We start from the raw sequence: 18,828 nt of genomic DNA on the forward strand, positions 1-18,828 counted from the left end.
TTATGCCTTTCTTTATTCCAGTCCATCCTTCCCAGTCCTGTTTCCGACTGTGATCACTGTATTTATGTGACACCTGGGATAGCAGTCAGCTTTCTCTATAGTGCTGCTCTATGATCAGTCTTTTAATGACTAGAATTTACACTACACTACATCTGCTGTGGTGAGGACTCCAGGGTGCAGAGAAAGCAGCAGGATAGTACCATAACATAATATAGTCTCACACTACCTCCCTCCCTTCCCCAAGAGAGTTAAGAGTGTAACTTTCACTGTATGTCCAAGCCAGGGCTGGGCTGCTTGAACAGACAAATTCACTTGGAACTAAGTTCTCCTGTGTTCAAGGCCCCATGTACTCCACATAAAACTGAACCTAATGTCTAGTTCAACAACCCCAGCTTCTGTAGCATTCTGGTGCAGAAATTCCACAGGCGCATTTATCAGAGGGGTAGCTGTGTTAGTCTGTATCCACAAAAACAATGAGGAGTCTGGTGGCATCTTAAAAGACTAACAGATTTATTTGGGCGTAAGCTTTCATGGGTAAAAGTGGGTTTTTTACCCACAAAAGCTTATGCCCAAATAAATCTGTAAGTCTTTAAGGTGCCACCGGACTCATAGTTACAGGAGCATTTGAATTTAAAACTAGAAGGCTAAATATGTAAGTAGCCCCGCGTGCATTTGTTTGTGATACTGAATGCAATTGATTGTATGCTGTTCCAAAGATTTCACTTTTCAATCTTCCACACATGTCATCACACACACCAAGGGGAACCCTGGAGGTTTTGGCAGAGAATAGTTAGGGCCTTTGGCATTTGAGCAGGTTTGGGAGGCAGAGTGGGATTGTGGGACAAAAGCGAACATGCCTGAAATTTAATAGTTATTTTTAAGGTTCAGAGTTAAAACCCCTTTAAGATGGAAGAGGGAGTTTATCACTCCTAGAACTATTGTTCCAGGCTATCTGCTGATTAAGGAAGAAAATGCTTTGATTTACATTCAGCTCTAGAGCTGTGCCAGAACCAGAATTCCTGTCCTATGAAAAATGTCACATTTCCAAATGTTTTTCCTTTTGACTTGGAATTAAAATTTGAAAATGAAAATTTTCTATTGGATGTAAACTATGGTGCCAGGCAGCCCAACTACCAGATGGGCACCCCAGGGAGCCGACTAGCTGGTAAGCCCAGGAAGCCGGGCAGCTGAGGGAGCCATCACCAGACAGGCTGCCCAGTGTGCTGGGAGGCTGGGGACCCAAGCAGTCTGCCTGCCGACCCTCCAGTCAGCTTGTAGGCAGGCAGAGAGGAAACCAGACGGGCTGGTCAACCTGCTTGCCTGACTGGTTTCCATCAAAAGGTTTGACAGAGTCAAAATGTTTCCACAACATATATTGATTCCATAAAATCAGAATTTTCCAATGGAGAAAAAGATTCCATCAGAAAATGTTTGACCAGCATTATTTAGTCCATATCTAAAGTTTTCTTGGCAAACACAGTGGCTAGAAGCATTAAACATACAGACAGAACCACATAAGTTCCAGAGAACAATTTTATAGTAAGGTGTACGGTCTTTGGCAAAGTCTTTGGGTACAGGTTCACCTAATGAACTGTGTGCAGCTGCTAGGTATGTAAACCAGGGTGATTTTGATTTTACAAACCTTGTCAGTCCAATATTGTTTTGGCTTTAGCAAAATTCTGTGTGGGCATGGCTCACTGCAGGATCACAGTTCAGTGCTCTTAAATTTTTATGCAGCACAAACTTTGTCAGTTTTCTTCAAATGTGCTACTCAGCCTTTCTCTTTGCTTTTGTTTTTCTAAATTAGTGCAACACTGTTTTAGGTCCCAAATTAGTAATAGAATGAAGGACTGAGTTAAAAATCAAATAAATGTAATGGAATACAAAATACAGTGTTTGGTTTTAACTGGTAACATAGAGTGAAACTACATCCCATAGTTCAGGATTCCTCGTTTTCCTTAGTATAGCTGATACATGACAAACACCTGAAATTGCAACAATCAATTCTTGTTCCTTCCTCCATTTGAGTAAGTGCTTGTGGTATCCATGACTGTTGGAGAGGAAATACAGAATCCTAAACTCAAGACTTGGTTCGTAAATAGAGGAGGAAATGCTTTTCAGTTATTCTGTTTCAAAACATAAATGTATTGTAAGTTTTAAGTCAACTATATTATGTTATGGTGCTATCCTGCTGCTTTCTCTGCACCCTGGAGTCCTCACCACAGCAGATGTGATGTAGTGCTGAGGGTAGAAGAGAGCCACCCAAAGTGCATTACAGAGCTTAGTTCTATTGGTACTAACTACAATAATATGGAGTGGGGCTTGGGAATAGGAAGGGTGGAGCAGATGGATCCATAATTACCTGGATTCACCAGTCAAATATCCTCATTTAAGAGAGGCTACTGTAATGCAGTGGCTGCAGTATCACCCACAGAACATTTTTGCCGTTTCTTTGTGGCCTGAGAGGGAGAATTCCTCTTCATTTCACGTCTTCTTCCCTGCACGAATCATGGCGACTGTGGCTTCATGAGGGGACAGGATTTCCCCCTTACTGTGGTGGGACTGTAAACAGGAGTCAGTAATGTGTCCGTGGTAAAAATGTTGATGTCCATGGTAATTTTTCAAAAAATTGAATGACTGAATGACATAATCCCCCCTTCCCCCAATGTCCGTCACTAAGTATGGGCATTTTGTCACGTGTCCGTTGCACAACATGGTGGTGCCAACCCCTGACTGTAAACATCTGGGTGGGGAAAAAGTTTATAATAGATCTCTAGTCATCTTCAGTGACTCAGCACACATTATGAGCTCATTTTTTTTTCTCAGGGGAGAAGATGGAGAAAAGGAAGAAAAAGCCAAAGAAGACAAAGGGAAACAGAAGCTGAGACAGCTTCATGCACACAGATATGGAGAACCAGAAGTCCAGGAATCAGCCTTCTGGAAGAAAATCATAGCATACCAGCAGAAACTTCTTGTAAGATGTTATCTACATTGGACTGAGTACTTGCATGTTAGCCAATTATGTGTACCGGGAACTTGTTACAAAGGACTGCAGAAAGTGTCTGTGCATCTGAGAAAGCTGTAGCAACCTTCACTCACTCTCTGTCCTCAACCCACCCCCAAAAAAGGCATAAAAACAAAATGACAGTGAAAATACCAATGTGCTAGGCAAAATTATATATTTTTTTTGAAAAACATTAATGGCCTTCTTCAAAGCTGCGTGTAATGTGTGCCTTTAAATATGCGTGTACAGTCTTCATAACCACAAAACCATTCTTTTTTTTTTCCCCACAAGCTGTTAGTTGTATATGCAGTTACCCAATTTGTGAATGCAAATGTGGGGGTTTGTGGCTGGGAATGGATGCACATGTATTTTGTATTTTTAGGGGGTGGAAGAATTATATGCAATCTTGAAAATTATTTGCCACAAATGTTCATAGCTGCATTGCAGCTGTGAAGTCCTATTAGTAAGCAGCACAAGTCTGCTGTGTGGGTAATTAACCATTGGAGCAGTTTTCCAAGGATCATGGTGGACTCTCCATCACTGGCAATTTCTAAATCAAGATTTTTTTTTAAAGATATACTGACGTTCAAAAGGAATTGTTCGGGGGAAGTTCTGTGGCTGATGTTATGCAACAGGTCAAACTAGATCAGGAATCAGCAACCTATGGCCCACGGCCTGCCAGGTTAAGCCCCCTGGTGGGCCGGGCTGGTTTGTTTACCTGCCGCGTCTGCAGGTTAGGTCGATTGCGGCTCCCACTGGCCACAGTTCGCCGCTCCAGGCCAATGGCGGCTGCGGGAAGCCGTGCAGGCCGAGGGATGTACTGGCCACCACTTCCCACAGCCTTGGAATCTATGAAGGGGAAAATTAGAGTGGAGAGATCTCAGAACTCAGAGCAAAATTTGATGAGTTCAGAAGCATGGCAGTATCCTCTCTCACAGGTAAATTATATTTGTCTCTCAGGCTCCGGCACTATTCAGAGGCTTTGCTCAATATCTGAAAGGCACAAGGTTGAAGAAACTTGGTCTCAGACCTGTGGTAGTGGCTAGAGAGCCTTTCCATGACAACTACCACAAGGTATATCAGGTTTCCTCTGCTCTCTCCCAGCCACCCATGGATCCAAGCAACTCTCTAATCCATTAGCTCTGCACCTGCCTGCATGACAACTCGACCACACATATTCCTGTAAAAAGAGCTACTGCTGAGGCCATAGTGTTCAAGGGTCTTCAGGGTCACCTTTCACTGCCTTTCTGCTTTCTAGCCCCTAGGGCAGTGATAGACAATTTCCCTTGTATGTGAGACCTTTCACAGCAGCACATGGGACTGCAGAATTTTACCTTTACTGAGAGAGAGATAGAAATTTATGAGGCATGTGACAAACCAATTTAAAGAATTTTTGAAAACCCAGTACTTCATATAAAATTTCCTATCTAGATTTAAATCTGTGTAAAAGAGATGTCGTACATTTTGCATGAAATATTTACTTTTTTAAATCTGTCTTGAAAGCCCATATTTATGGAAAATAAGACTAATTAAAGGAACATATTTCTCAAATAATACAGTTCCCCCCCCATTTAAATACATATTTATGCCATCTTGTAAATTGTAATGCATTCACAAAAGGGGGTGGAGAGTTACGGTTACACATCCAGCCTTATCTTCAACATTCCCTGATTTTTTGAGTGATTCACTTTGCAACTATAGCATTCTTTTATTGTATTTTTTTATATACGTGTAGAGAGAGATAAGAGCAGCAACTATGGATGTTTTAAAAATTAGCCATTGGAAAGATCCAAAAGATTTAGTTAGGTTACAAGTTTAGCTGCACATCTGAAACTTACCTGAACTGTTCAAACCACGTCAGGCTACAGACTTTATGGGAGCAGGATTTCCATGGGATTTCCCATATTTCCACTTTCAATCCTGTTGCAGTTGGAACTAGAAAGTACAGTGGCCTTACAACATAATTTCAAGACCAAGTTATCCAAGCTTTTCACTCCTCACAAGGTCTAAGATTTGGTTCCAAATTCAGCTGGGTTTTATGATTCTCCCACTCTAATTGAAAACCTTGGTAAACATGCAATTTTTGGAGGGGATTGTGGGAAGAGGTGTTCTTCTGAGGGTTTTTAACAGTAAAACTCTGCAAGTTTTCTAGATTTGGATACTTTGAATAATTTTTATAACATAAGGTTCTTAGAAGTAATTTTTATGAGTTCATCAAAGTTGACTAAATCGATATATAAAAAGAAAAGGAGTACTAGTGGCACCTTAGAGACTAACCAACTTATTTGAGTATAAGCTTTCGTGAGCTACAGCTCACCGATGAAGTGAGCTGTAGCTCACAAAAGCTTATGCTTAAATAAGTTGGTTAGTCTCTAAGGTGCCACTAGTACTCCTTTTCTTTTCGCAAATACAGACTAACACAGCTGCTACTCTGAAACTCTATATATAAAATAATTTATAGATAAACTGTATTTTTTATTTTTATTTTCAGAACTATTTTGCTCGCAATTTTTATAACATGAGGATGTTGGCATTGTTTGTTGCTTTTGCCATCAACTTCATCCTGCTCTTCTATAAGGTAAATTTGTTGTATTATTACTAATCAACCCTTGTGCTGCATAATTACATGAATTTGAAAAATATGGGAGACTGCGTAGCCAAATTAACACACTAACTTCCAATTAAAACTAGCCAAAGAATGCATAGCCTAGTGGATTAAGGGTCGACTTAATATTTCAAATGTGTTGAGTGCTTATCTTGTTAAAGTGATACCTCTATTAAAATTTCTGTTAATATTTTTTCCATCAGTACAATTCTAAACAATCAGAGAATCTTATATAAAACATGCCACACATACCAAAAATCTATATGTCTGACCTCTCCACACAGAGACAAGGCAGGAAAGGGTTAACGATTTAAATACTCAAATTAAATAAGGCACAAGGCTACTTAGAGCCTACTGGGCCTGCACACTGAGGGTCTTCACCTTCCTCATCACAGAAGACCATCTCAGAGCACAGCCCCTCTTGGCCCGCACACTAGACCTTGCCCCAGTTGGTCTGCATAGTTCAGAGACTGCACAAAGAGAGGGAGTGCAATTTGTGGAGGGAGTGCATAAATCAGTCCTTCAAAAGGTAGTTAGATAATGCTGCTCCAGGCTATATTCGCTTTTCCACTGATGACTCTCTCCTGTCCCTGGAAGCTGCCATACCTAGACGAGTCCCTGGCAGAGCCATGCTATCAGGGATTCAGATCAGGGTTGGTCAGAACATGGCCTCTCATGGATCCCAAGTGATCCGTCAAGTTCGGGGCAGCTCTTCTATGGTGAGGGAATGGCAAAACCAGTCATCCCAGTGGAATAAAGTGGAGGGATCTCTGAGGTATTTCTAGAGGAGATTTTGTCACAAAAAAAGGTTCCCTTCCCCCCATTTACATCACCCTTGGTTTGTCTCTTGTGATTTATAGTACCTAGCCTGTAGAAATGCAAAACTCCTGTCAAATGAAATAGTTGTCCCACTGACTTTGAGTGATTTGAACAGGTCTCCACCTCTGCTGTGATAGAAGAAAAGGAAGTTCTTGTGGTAAATGCTGAGGAAGACTCCAAGTTAAACAGCCTGGAAAGTGGCTCCCATAGGATCATCGCTGTGCACTATGTCCTTGAAGAAAGCAGTGGCTATATGGAACCCACACTGCGGATTTTGGCTATCCTACACACAGTCATCTCCTTTTTCTGCATCATTGGATATTACTGTTTGAAAGTAAGAGGTCGAGGAATTTAACACTGTTTGTTTTTGTAGGCCTCTTTGCTCCTTTCTATTGAGTGATGTGCAGTGGAACAAAATCACAGAAATTTTGCACAAACAGGGTGGGGACCCCCATGAAGAGCCACTATGTTGCTGGCCTCCCCTATAAATAAGTTATGCATGTGATGAACCTCACAAGAATTCAGAAAGTGAGGCCTGTCATTTGAGGGAGGTGCAATCCCTCCGTATGGCATGTTCTCATAGGCTCAACACATGGCCATTTGCCATGTACATTAATCCAGCCCTGTTCTGACTGAGGTGCCACCTGTGGCTTTCAAATACAAGTAGAGGGGGATACATGTGACCAGAGGAGGATGGATTACAATGGCAGCATTGCATGTCAGCCGGCTGTGCTGCACAAGAAGCGTATATTGCCAAGGGTGTGTGGTAGTTGGACTAGAGTTTCTGACTGATCAAGGCCTTCCTATTGTCCCTTTTACACCTCTGCCAGTCTTGTTTTATCAGGAGTGGAATGCAACAGATCAGCAGCTCCACTCAAAGGAGGCACATGAATAGCATTTCTCTTTGCACAGGTTTTTATGCTGCAGGAAATTATTTGGCTTCTAGTTATTTTTCCATCTTATCTTTAATCGGTTACCTTTTCTTTGCCAAAGAGACAGGATCTGCTTTGCAAGTGAAGGCAAATGGTTACTAGGTGGCAGATTTCCTTATGCACTTTAAATACTTCCACAACATCAATACATAGTGAAACGCATTTTCCATGATTGGGTGTCAGGTGGCAAACACAGTACCATCTCCACGTCCTGCCTTTTGAGATATGGCTTTCTTTTTTCTGTGTGAGTTTTATGGAATGTCTCTCAAAAATAATTTTTTATGTTTATCCTCTTGGTAGACATGAATTAAAAAACTATTAAAGTAACTGTTTGCCATGATGATTTCCAACAGTTCCTGATGCCCTGAATGGAAGACATTGTCCTTAAAAGGAGCAGTTCTAGTCTCGGCCTGTGGCCGCTGTAGACACACATTGCTTTTAAAAAAAAAATCCATCTCAACTGTATTGCTTTTTATATGTGTGCAAGATTTGTGTCTGGAAATTGCTGTTAAAATGGGAGTGAGTAAAATCCATTAAACACTTTTTATGAAGCTGTCTTCAAATAATATTTGAACTACAGTTATTATATCGAATGTAATATCCACCCTATTATCAGGCAATATAGTTTTAATTGTTATCATTCCAATATAATGCTGTCCAGCTGTAGGGAATGGTTTAGGTGAAGAGTCACTGATGTGGGGTGGATAAATAAAAGGTGAATTTGGGGAAATTCAGAAATAATGCTGAGAATCACTTTTCAAAATAAAAGTTCAATAAAACAGCCCTCCGTATGTAATTAATGCTTTAGTGCAACCAGAATGTAGTTTTCTGAGGAAAGTCCATTCAAATGGAACTTAAAGATCTTCCAGCCGCATCCAGTCCCAATGGGAGGCACTTCTCTTGAATGTCACCCAGCTCATTAGAGAAAGTTCTGTTCTAGGGAAGGCCTCCAGAGCAGGGCCAGCCCAAAAAATTTTGGCACCTGAGTCGGGGAGCTCAAATGATGCCCCCATGCCCCTTCGCTTGGGCCAAAACTTTGAAAGGTCTCAATTCTGCCTTCTTCCTGTTCTACTCCTCTTATGGTACTGCTCTGCTACCTCCCTCAATAAAGGAGAACTAAGAACTTAAAATGCCTTGTTCAAAAATTTTAAGTAACACTTAACTTTCAAATGCCTGAACAGCAAATGTAACTTTTCTTGTCTACATAGTAAACACTGGTGTTTTTATCTGTTTGAATAATCAAAGTGGTGCTTTCCGTGCCTTCTTGGTTGCAAAGATTTGAACTGCTTCCTGCTGAAGGTCCACAGTCTGGGCCAGCTCATGCTCTATTGAGATGGTTGCAAGGCCGACCAGCCTTTCCTGTGTCATTGTGGAGTGTAGATGTGTTTTTATTAACTTCAACTTGGAGAAGCTGCGTTCTCCAACGATAACTGTTACAGGAAGCGTTAGAAGTATGCACAGAGCAACAAAACCATTTGGAAAGAGGGTGGTCATCTTATTTGTACACATATATTCCAGAATAGCCTTTGGAGTTGGTCCTGCTGAAATGTATCTTGAAAGGGCTTTCAGTTCATCACCTAAATCACTCGCATCAATATCACGCATGTCATCATGTGTCAACACTGTCTCTAGTGCCCTGCCTTGCTGGTGTAGGTCTTCTTCAGGTATAGTGAGGAATTTTGGAATATCATACAACATCCCAAATGTATTGTTGTGTTCCTTGAGTTCCATGAAATGTTCAACTGACTGTATTGCACAATCTAGCACCTGATTAAAGAATTCTACTTTGAATTGTTGTTTAGGGTCTCTTATGGGATTATCCTGTGCCTCATAATCAAAATTTCTTCTTCAGTGACTCTTGTATTCTTGAATGGGTGGGAAAATAGCTTCAGTGTGAAGTTCCTGTACCATTTTCTGTGCACTCTTCAGAACTTTTTGAAATCCCTCATTTGACCGGTAAGACTGTAGGTGTGACTTTGCTTTGTCCAGTTGCTCCAGATATATGTATAGGTCAACACCTTGGAGTCTCTTGCTTACAACATTTATTTCAAATAGTATGTCATGCCACACATAAATTTGAAGTTATGTATGTTTCTGGTGATTCCATTTCCGTGTGCTATTATTCTCCAACGAACAGTTCCTGTCATAGCATTATCCTCCATAATGGCAACTATGGCATCATCTATCTTCCCTATCTGCTGTTTGATAGGCTTTATCGCCTCCACTCAACGTTCCCATTGTGTGGCACTCAGTGGTTTCAGTGTCAGAGAGGATGTTCCCAGATGTTCAAAATTTGCCATCGATGAGTTGATGCAGAGAAAAATACATAGATGCTTTGAATTACATTAAAAAATTCAGCAGCCTCACTAGAAACTGATGCTGCATCACTGTCCATTAGGTTCTATGAATGAGAACTGCATGGGACAAAAAAAGCTCGAGGTTTTAACTCTCAGATCCATGTCTGTATTCCTCTGTTCTTTCCTCTCATGTTGGCAGCATTATCGTAGCCCTGACCTCTCTCATGTCAGCTCTCGCAATTCCCATATCTTCCAGCTTTTTAAGAAGCACATTTGTCATACCAGCTCCTGGTATGACATCATCAATGTCAATACATTCTAGAAAATGCTCTCTGACAGTCACCATTGCAGGGACATTTTCACTAGGTTCTGTTGTTGTTACAAAACGCACCATTAAAGTCATTTGTTCCATATGGCTGATGGCAGGTGTGCAGTTCAGAATAACAGAGTAATACCTTGCTGACTTCAGATCTGCCACAATCTTCTGTTTGACTTTTGTTGCCAGTAACTGTATGATCTCATTTTGAATTGTTTTTCCAAGGTAGTGGTGTGTGTACATTTTTTGGCTTGTCACTCTTCTTAGATGCTCCTGGAGTATAGCATCAAACTCAGCCATCAGCTCCACAATTTTAAGGAAGTTTCCATTGTTTGGCATATATAGCTGATCTGAAGTGCCACGCAGTGCTAGGTTTTGGGTAGCAAGCATTCTAACAATGGCAGTGAGCCTTTTCAGAATATTTTGCCAGTAAAGAGACTATGATGCAATCTTCTCTTGATGCTGATCATCTGTGGTGGTCTTTAACCTTAGTCTCATCTCAAGCTCTTTCCACCTATGGAATGCTCTCTGGTGATTTGTTGCCTTCTCATGGCATGCCAGATTTCTAGATAGATTTTTCCAGTCCTTTGTTCCTGTAGAACCCAATGTGGCTGGAATACTAGACTGGAAGAGTTTGCAACAAAAACAGTATGCAGCATTCTGGGTTTTTGAGTACATAAGCCATGGCCTCTCCACTTTGTCACCATTGGAGATTTCAGGCCAGTAATGTGTTGGATGGAAACTGCTATTTTCATTGTCTTTGGGGAACATGAAGTTTTTCACTTGCTGTGGCCCATGCAGTACAAGGAAGTCCGTCAGGCTACTGATCAAGTGGGTCCACAGTCCTGGACCATTGAGACTTAAGGAACTAAACTCTGCAGCAGCTGTTTCTTGCACCTCCGCCACAGTCTTCTCTGATCTACACTTTTCTTCAGGAATGTGCATGGTTACATCCATCTGAGATGGAGATATGGATGCTGCAGTAGCTGCCAGCTCACCTGCAGTCTGACTAACTGGAAGATCAGGCATCTCCTCACCACTCACATCCTCACTGGGGCCGGAAGGCTCACCGTGAACATGTGTGTCTATGTATCTCAGGAGAGCTCCTTCCTGCTTAGATAGAAAACCTTCCTTTGCTTTCTTTCTTTTTCTGAATGCTGCCCCAGAGGGGTGTTTTCTTCTTTCACTCATGACTGCTGTTCTGTGCCAGCTATAGTGGCTCTCAACACTCAATTGAAGGGGACATATAAGTAGGCTGGTAGCAGGGCCCGAGTGAGGGAAGATATCAGTGTCTTAAGGGCCTAACTGGCTCCTACTGTGTCAGTTGACTGCCTGTTCTCCTCAAGTGGGTTCAGGGAAGCAGCAGGAAACAGGAAGCTCCCTGAGAAGCTGGTGTTAATCAGTCCAGGCTCCCGGGGGTACTAGAGAGGTACATAAGAGGCTCCTCCTCCTCTCTCTCCCTGCGGCTCCTGCTGCTTTCTGTTATTCCTCTCACCTTTTCTCCTGCCTGCCTGTTATGTCTCTTGTGCCCTCCTTCCTCCGGCACAGCACTGCACCATCTCTGTGCATCTGGAGCAGAGAGAATACATATGCACCAGCAGCAGACACAATTGTCTACACTCTGGGTCCTAGTGGTGCCCCCCGACACCCCACAGTCTGGCACCTGAGGTGGCCGCCTCAGTTCACCTCATGATAAGGCCAACCCTGCTCCAGAGCCTTGCAGTCCAGATCCTCAGGGGCAGGCAAAGTTCACCGAGCACAACTCAAGGAGGTGGTGTGCAAAAGTAGTTTAACAATGTCTTTTGCATTACTTTCATCCCAGTGCAGCTGTTTCCCCTGCTGTGTCTTAAGAGCAGCCTCAGGACTACTTTAATTCATGCCAATCTTTAACAGCCGCAGGTGCCGTAATGCAACCCCAGATGAGCCTGACATAGGAGCATGCCCAATATGCTCACTTTTTAGCCATGTCCCTTTTCACCCTGCTATGCTGACAGCAGGGAAGGTATGTGATCTACAAACCCTTATATTGGCTCTGTGCCACTGTAGGAGCCCCCTTGCATTTGTCTGAGCCTTCCTGAGGCCACAGTATTGAAACAGTGCAGTGCAAAGTCATTGTATGGCACGAAAGGGTCTGGGCCTCATTCATCTATACATACTCAGGTTACTGGCATTAGTCAAATACTTGACTGTTTGAAAGACTACCGTAGGTTATGTGCAGTATGTAATTTTTCCTTCTGATTGCTGGTTTAGCTTATTCAATCTGTGCATGCAATTTTTATGAGCTGCTAGCTGTTCTTAAAAGATAGTAGCTCCCAGAGCTGTCATTGATTTTGAACTAATTTTTAATATGTTTATTTTTCTACTGCAGGTTCCCCTGGTTATTTTTAAGCGTGAAAAGGAAGTTGCAAGGAAATTGGAATTTGATGGGCTGTACATTACAGAACAGCCTTCAGAAGATGATATTAAAGGGCAGTGGGACAGACTCGTCATCAACACACAGTGAGTGTTTTTACTTTAGCTTTTAGAGCTGTGTACAGAATTTTCTGGAATACACACATTGTATATAGCTAGCTCTCAAGTTTTGCAGAAGAGGACGATGGCAATGGGGTTTAGGCTTCCAGCAAAATAATCTAATAGACTGTAAGCATCTGTAGGAATTGTTGTAGATCATGATTATTAATCTGTGTTCTGAGGGCCTGAATCTGAAATGACTTTTGTCCTGCAAAAAAAACAAGGCACAATAAAGTTCACGTTGGTGAGTGTTATATTTACTAACAAGTGTGACTGCAATAGATACTGGGTGAACTGCACTTTGGAACCCTTTAGACTGCCTTGAGTGTACCCCTCAGGTGACAGGCCCAGGTTCCTGCACCTCATTCTGGGAAGAACCACATGGTCCAGCCACTCTGGGACTGGGTCTCTGGACATCAATCCTAATTGTGTTGATGTGACAAGCCAAACTCAATTTGGCACCTGTAAGCCCTTTCGCTCTGGGGACCTGTGATCAGTCAAGTTGACTAAAGCAACTCAGAAACAATGTCTTCCAAACAAAGTATTATTTATTCATTCCCCCAAAGGTACAAAGCATGCATAACAAAGTGTAGAACCAATAAATGGCATGGGTATTACACATCAATCTTTCCTTGCCAGATTTTTGTAAACTCCCTTCACCCAGCTAATCCCCCTCTCTTGCTAGGAGAAACAGACTGTCCTGCTCCCAGCAGGCTTTCTCTATCTCCCTGTGTTCCCTTGCCAGCCTGTCAGCTGTCACTGACACTCCCAGGGCCGTCTCTGGCCACTCATTAACCTCCCACCCTTGTCTAGGCCTCGGTGGCTTAGTGGGTTTTTTTTGACCTCTCTCTTCTTGACCTTGGCAAAACAACTATGTCATCGGGGCTGAGGTGTCACCTCTTCACAGCTATAAAACTGGCTATTCTGAGTGCTCTATCGTAGTTTTCTCTTTCCCACTTGGTTGCTTTAACAACCCCTTTTTAGCTAATTCTATAACAAGTAACTCATCGTAAACATATACACAGAGGGAGGTGCCATATTCATGAAACATAAAAGTTATTTCCCAGTTCATCACCGTTGTGCTAACACTGTACCAGGACACAAAACAGTAGAAAAATATTGGGCAAAAACATGCACACAAAATAAAGCTTCTTCAGGTTGGGAAAAAATCCTTAAATTTGACACACACAATGAAGCTAGCTAAAGTCTGCCTTCAGAATGTACTGTACTGCTGTGCAGAGTAAGAAGAGTGAGAAATAGAAACAGATGTTGCTTTCTCAGAATACTTGATTTTCTTGTTATGTTTTTTGAAAAGATAATTAAATGGTTTTAACATAGCAACTTTATTTGCATTGTTTAACTGAATAAGAATAACACTTGAAGACATATACAGTATCTGGAAAACTCAGATATAATAAAATTGTTCAGACATTATTAAAAAGCTACAGAGCTTCCTCTGCTGTGGCCTGCCTCTCTCCAGAACTGAAGAGTAGTTTCTGGCTCTTGTTAGGTTACAGAGTGTTCTATAGTCTGCAGGTCAAGAATGAAAGAAAATAAAAGAAAGGAAGTGGTAGGGAGATACAAGAAAGGGAAAAATATATAAAAGCAGGGAAGAGTGAAGAGAAGAGGTGAGCAAAGGGAAAAATACATTTAAAAAGGGTCCAGAAAGAGGATGACATGGGGGGAAAGGGAAGATAACAGGAAAAAGGAATTGAGAGATATGAAAATAGAAAGATGAATGGTGGTAAACAGAAAGTTAGATACAGTGATGTATCTATTTGTAGTGTGCTGATCATTGTGATACGTAGCCATCAATGGAAGAATTAAAATTCCCTTTGTCATCCAAGTAGGACTCTCTTCTCTGTTCCTTTGTGGGTTTGTTGTGTTATTTTTTTTCAGAGAGAAAGAGAGAGCTTACCTGTTAGTTTATTGCTACCTTTATTGAGGGGAAGGTCTTAGCAAAGAAAGGGCAGTTCTTGAGGTGGTTGGGCCCCTTGTTTCATTATGGGCTTTGAAAATGAGAGCCAAATACTTAAAATGAAATGGGAGCCATGTGCAGCACACAGGGACTTGAAGTAATATATTCCTGTGTGTCATCTCACTCAGAGGACAGGCATTTGAAAATAATACTTAGTCCTGCCTTGAGTGCAGGGGACTGGACTAGATGACCTCTCGAGGTCTCTTCCAGTTCTATGACTCTATGATTCTGCTATGTAGAACTTATTACAGTAATCCAGCATGGAAGTAACACAGACATAGATCAATAACAGAGTCTTCAGTCTTCTTGCTTGTAAGAGGTGGAAAAGTGTTTCTGTCCACTGCTGCAACTAGTCATCTAAGTGGATGAGGAAGACAAAGTTAGTGGGTAGGTGAAATTATTTCAAAGATCTAGCAGAGGCTCATGGCTGTGACAGCCCCCTCAGTTGAGAACACTAGTCCAAGTACTGTGGTGTAAATGCTCAGATGTTAAGGCACACTTAACCTAGTTTTACACCAGAATTACTCCAAATTGATAAAGAGGCTGGGAACTTGTTTTTATACCACCAGTTAAGAAGAAAACGAAGCCCACTCCTGGTTAACTTGATCACAGAGATCACCCCCTGGGCTAACTCAAAGTTGCAGTGCTGCAATACCTGTTTCCTGGGGCTGTCGGAAGCTGCATTGACATGGCAATTAGTCCAAAATACAGCTTTCTGTCTCCTAAGCATAAAAGTAACTGAGAAAATGTCATGCTAGTGCTCTTCCTAATATGCTGGTTTCCCCATTGAGTATCAGGTCCAGTTCAAGATCTTATTAATAAATTGTGAGGCCAGAGGTGATCATTGTGATCATCTAGTTTGACCTCCTGCATAACACAGGCCAAGGACTTCCTTGAATTTATTTATTTCTGTTTAAAGACTTGCTTGTCTTTTAGAAAAAAACTCCAGTCTTGATTTAAAATTTCCAGTGGAGGATCCACCACAACCCTAATGGGTTGTCCCAAACCTTGTTAAAATTCTGTGCCTTATTTTGAGTCTGAATTTGCCTAGCTTCAGCGTCCAGCTATAAGATCATTTTATATCTCTGTCTGCTAGATTGAAGAGTCCTCTATTATCAAATTACTATTCCCCGTGTAGGTACTTATAAGATACGTCTACAGTGCAATAAAAGATCTGTGGCATGGCTGTGTCTGGCCTGCGTCAGCTGACTTGAGCTCACGGGGCTCAGACTCAGAGGCTATAAAATTGCAGTGTAGACATTTGACCTTGGGCTGGAGCCTGGGCTCTGAGACCCTTCCCCCCTCGTGGGGTTTCAGCACCTGGGCTCCAACCTGAGTCCAAATGTCTACACTACAGTTTTCTAGCTTTACAGCCTGACTCTGTGAGCCCAAGTCAGCTGACCTGGCTCTGAAACTCAGTGCTGCCGATTATTTAATTTTTTTTATCACAAAGTAGACACACCCATAGACTGTGATGGAGTCAACTCAGAACCATCTCTTTGCTAAACTAAATAGATTGATTTCTTCTACTTTTTCACTATAAGACGTGTTTTCCAAATCTTTACTGATTTGTGGCTTTTCACTGAACTCCCATAATCTTTCAGCTTCCTTCTTGAACTGTGAACACCAAAATTGGACAGTGTTCCAGTTGCAGTTCAACCAGTGCCAAATGCAGAAGTAATATTATCTTTCTATTCCTAATTGATATCCCCCTGTTTATACATCCAAGAATTATATTAGCCGTTTTGGCCACATCATCACTCTAGGAGCTCATGTTCAGCTGATTATCCACCATAAGCCTGAAGTCTTTTTCACAGTCATTGCTTCCCATGATAGAGCCCCCATCCTGTAAGTAGAGCTTGCAGGCTTTGTTCCTAGAGGTATGACTTTACCTTTGACCATATTTAAATGCATATCGTTTATTTGCACTGAGCTTACCTGACAGTCCAGATTCTCTGAGTTAGTGACCTGTCTTCTTCATTATTTATGACTCCCCCAATCCTTGTGTCATTTTCAGACTTTATCAGTGATAATTTTGTGTTTTATTCCAGGTCATTGATAAAAATGTTAAATAGCACAGGGTCAAGAACCAGTCCCATCTTGGATTGGCATTGATTCTGTCACCCTCCTTTAATCCTGTACTAATCAAGTTCCATATTAGCCATTCCAGTATTTTGCCTGGAATTGATATCAGACTGACAGGTCTATAATTACCTGCTTACCCTTTTTAAATATCGGCACAACATTAGCTTTCCTACAATCCTTTGGAACTTCCTCAGTGTACAAAGACTCATTGAAAATGACCATTAGCAGTCCAGAGAGCTCTTCAGCCAGTTATTCTAAACCTGTTGGATGCAAGCTATCTGGTTCTGCTGACATAAAAATGTCTAACATTGGTAGCTGCTGTTTAGTATCCTCCTGTGTTACCATTGGAATGGAAAGTATTTCGTCATCATCATCTTATGGTCTGAATACATAATCTGGCTTTTTCCCAAACACAAATCAGAAATATTTATTCAAAACATCTGACTTTTTTAATAATATTATTGACAATTCAACCATTTCCATAGAGCAATGGATCAGTATCATTGTTAGGCTCATTTTTGTTCCTAATATACTTAAACTTCTTATTTTTCTTGCTCTGAACATAAGAACATAAGAATGGCCATACTGAGTCAGACCAAAGGTCCTTCTAGCCCAGTATCATGTCTTCCAACAGTGGCCAATGCCAGGTGCCCCAGAAGGAATGAACAGAACAGGTAATCATCAAGTGATCAATCCCCTGTCACCCATTCCCAGCTTTTGATGGTCATTGATTTCTCTGTGTCTTTTTCCTTCCCTTATCAATTTTCTACAATTGCTAGCTTCTAATTTATATCCGTTGCTATCAGTTTACCCCTTTTCCCATTTGTTATATATTGTTTTATTTTCTTATAGTTACTTTCCTTAGTTCTCATCTTTAAGTCTCTTGTGGGGGAAGGATAAACTGCCTAATGGATCACCTCTCCCTCTCCCATTCAACAAATATTGCCATCAGCAGGTACACTGAAGTTGCTGGTATCCAAAACAAGGCTAATCTGATCTAGATACCAGTAATTTTCAGAGAAAAAGTCTAACTGTGAAACTTCCTACTTCAGGTTGACCTTTCTTCCTTCAGAGCATTGCACTCTCATCATTTAACCCAACTCTATCATGAACCAAATTACTTTCCACTCCCAGTAGATTTCCACCCAAAAGAAAAGACATCACATGGCATACAACATCATCAGCAGGTTAGGTGAGCATGCAGCCCTGCACAGTGAATGCTGAAGCTTAAATTCTTGTATTTGTCACCTAGATACTACAGTAATTGACCCTATAAATGCATGTATACATAGACAGACAGAGAACTGAATTGAATATTAATCAAAAATTGCCCACTGATTGACAAGGTGATGTGCTGAGGCCCTAGATTGAGGGGACAGTTATGATTTCTGCTAGATTTACAAAGTGCATTCCTCTTCTGACTTGTATCCTGAATTAGAAGTGATCCATGACATTTGTGGTGACAAAAATTTCTGTTCCAGATGAAGCAGATGCATTTAGTGTAGCTGTGTTTCATTTACATGTGAAGGATGTCCTTCACTCCTGTTCCCACAGACCATCACTGGCAGAAATCTTGTGGCCATACTTACTTCCTCCACTACAAATTCATTCCCTCCTCTCAGTTCTGCCATCTTCCTAGCTAAACAACTCTACTTCTTCAACTTAATTGAATTACATGTCCACAATCCCAGCCACCTTTTTGCTACCTTAGTCTCCTCAGACCCTCCCCTCCGCCACTTCTCTCTCTTCACTGGTTTCTTTCAGGATATCTTAGTTGATGTCTAGCCATGGACAACAGCACTCCTCGTCTGTCACCCCAGCCCATAACCTGGGCATAATCTTTGATTTGGACCTCTCTTTAGGTCCTCACATCCAGGATGTCTGCATCTTGTTGATTCTTTCTGCATAACATATGTAAGATATGGCTTTTCTTATCCATTTACGCAACTGAAACTCTTGTTCAAGCTTTCATCTCACATCTCAGTATTTGCAACAGCCTTTTCTCTGGACTTGACAAATGCAGTCTTGCCCCGCTTATATATGATTTGGCAAGGATAATTCTCTTGTGCTGTTGCATTGGCCATGTCACCCTTCTCTTTGAATCCCTCTACTGGCTCCCCCTTCTCTATCACATCAAAGAGAAGCTGCTGGTCCTCACTTTTAAGACTCTTTACCATCAGTCCTTTACATTCCTGTCATCTGTCATTCAATACTGAAATGTCAGTTCCCGCTCTAATCAGACCTCTATTTCCCACTTTTTAAATTTTGAAACAAGCAACTT

At 41.5% G+C, this 18,828-nt stretch overlaps 1 protein-coding gene across 1 annotated transcript in view; it reads left to right on the plus strand.

Annotated features, from left to right (window-relative positions):
- RYR2 (ryanodine receptor 2) overlaps nt 1–18,828 on the plus strand; it is a 719,385-nt gene that overhangs the window by 656,123 nt on the left and 44,434 nt on the right. The window contains exons 91-94 of the mRNA XM_073338199.2: nt 2,827–2,974; nt 5,496–5,582; nt 6,544–6,762; nt 12,342–12,472. Of these exons, the coding sequence (XP_073194300.1) occupies nt 2,827–2,974; nt 5,496–5,582; nt 6,544–6,762; nt 12,342–12,472 (585 nt within the window). The remainder of the gene's footprint in view (nt 1–2,826; nt 2,975–5,495; nt 5,583–6,543; nt 6,763–12,341; nt 12,473–18,828) is intronic.

The sequence above is a fragment of the Lepidochelys kempii genome, chromosome 3 (assembly GCF_965140285.1).
Source record: "Lepidochelys kempii isolate rLepKem1 chromosome 3, rLepKem1.hap1, whole genome shotgun sequence".
In the NCBI taxonomy this organism is placed as follows: Eukaryota; Metazoa; Chordata; order Testudines; family Cheloniidae; genus Lepidochelys; species Lepidochelys kempii.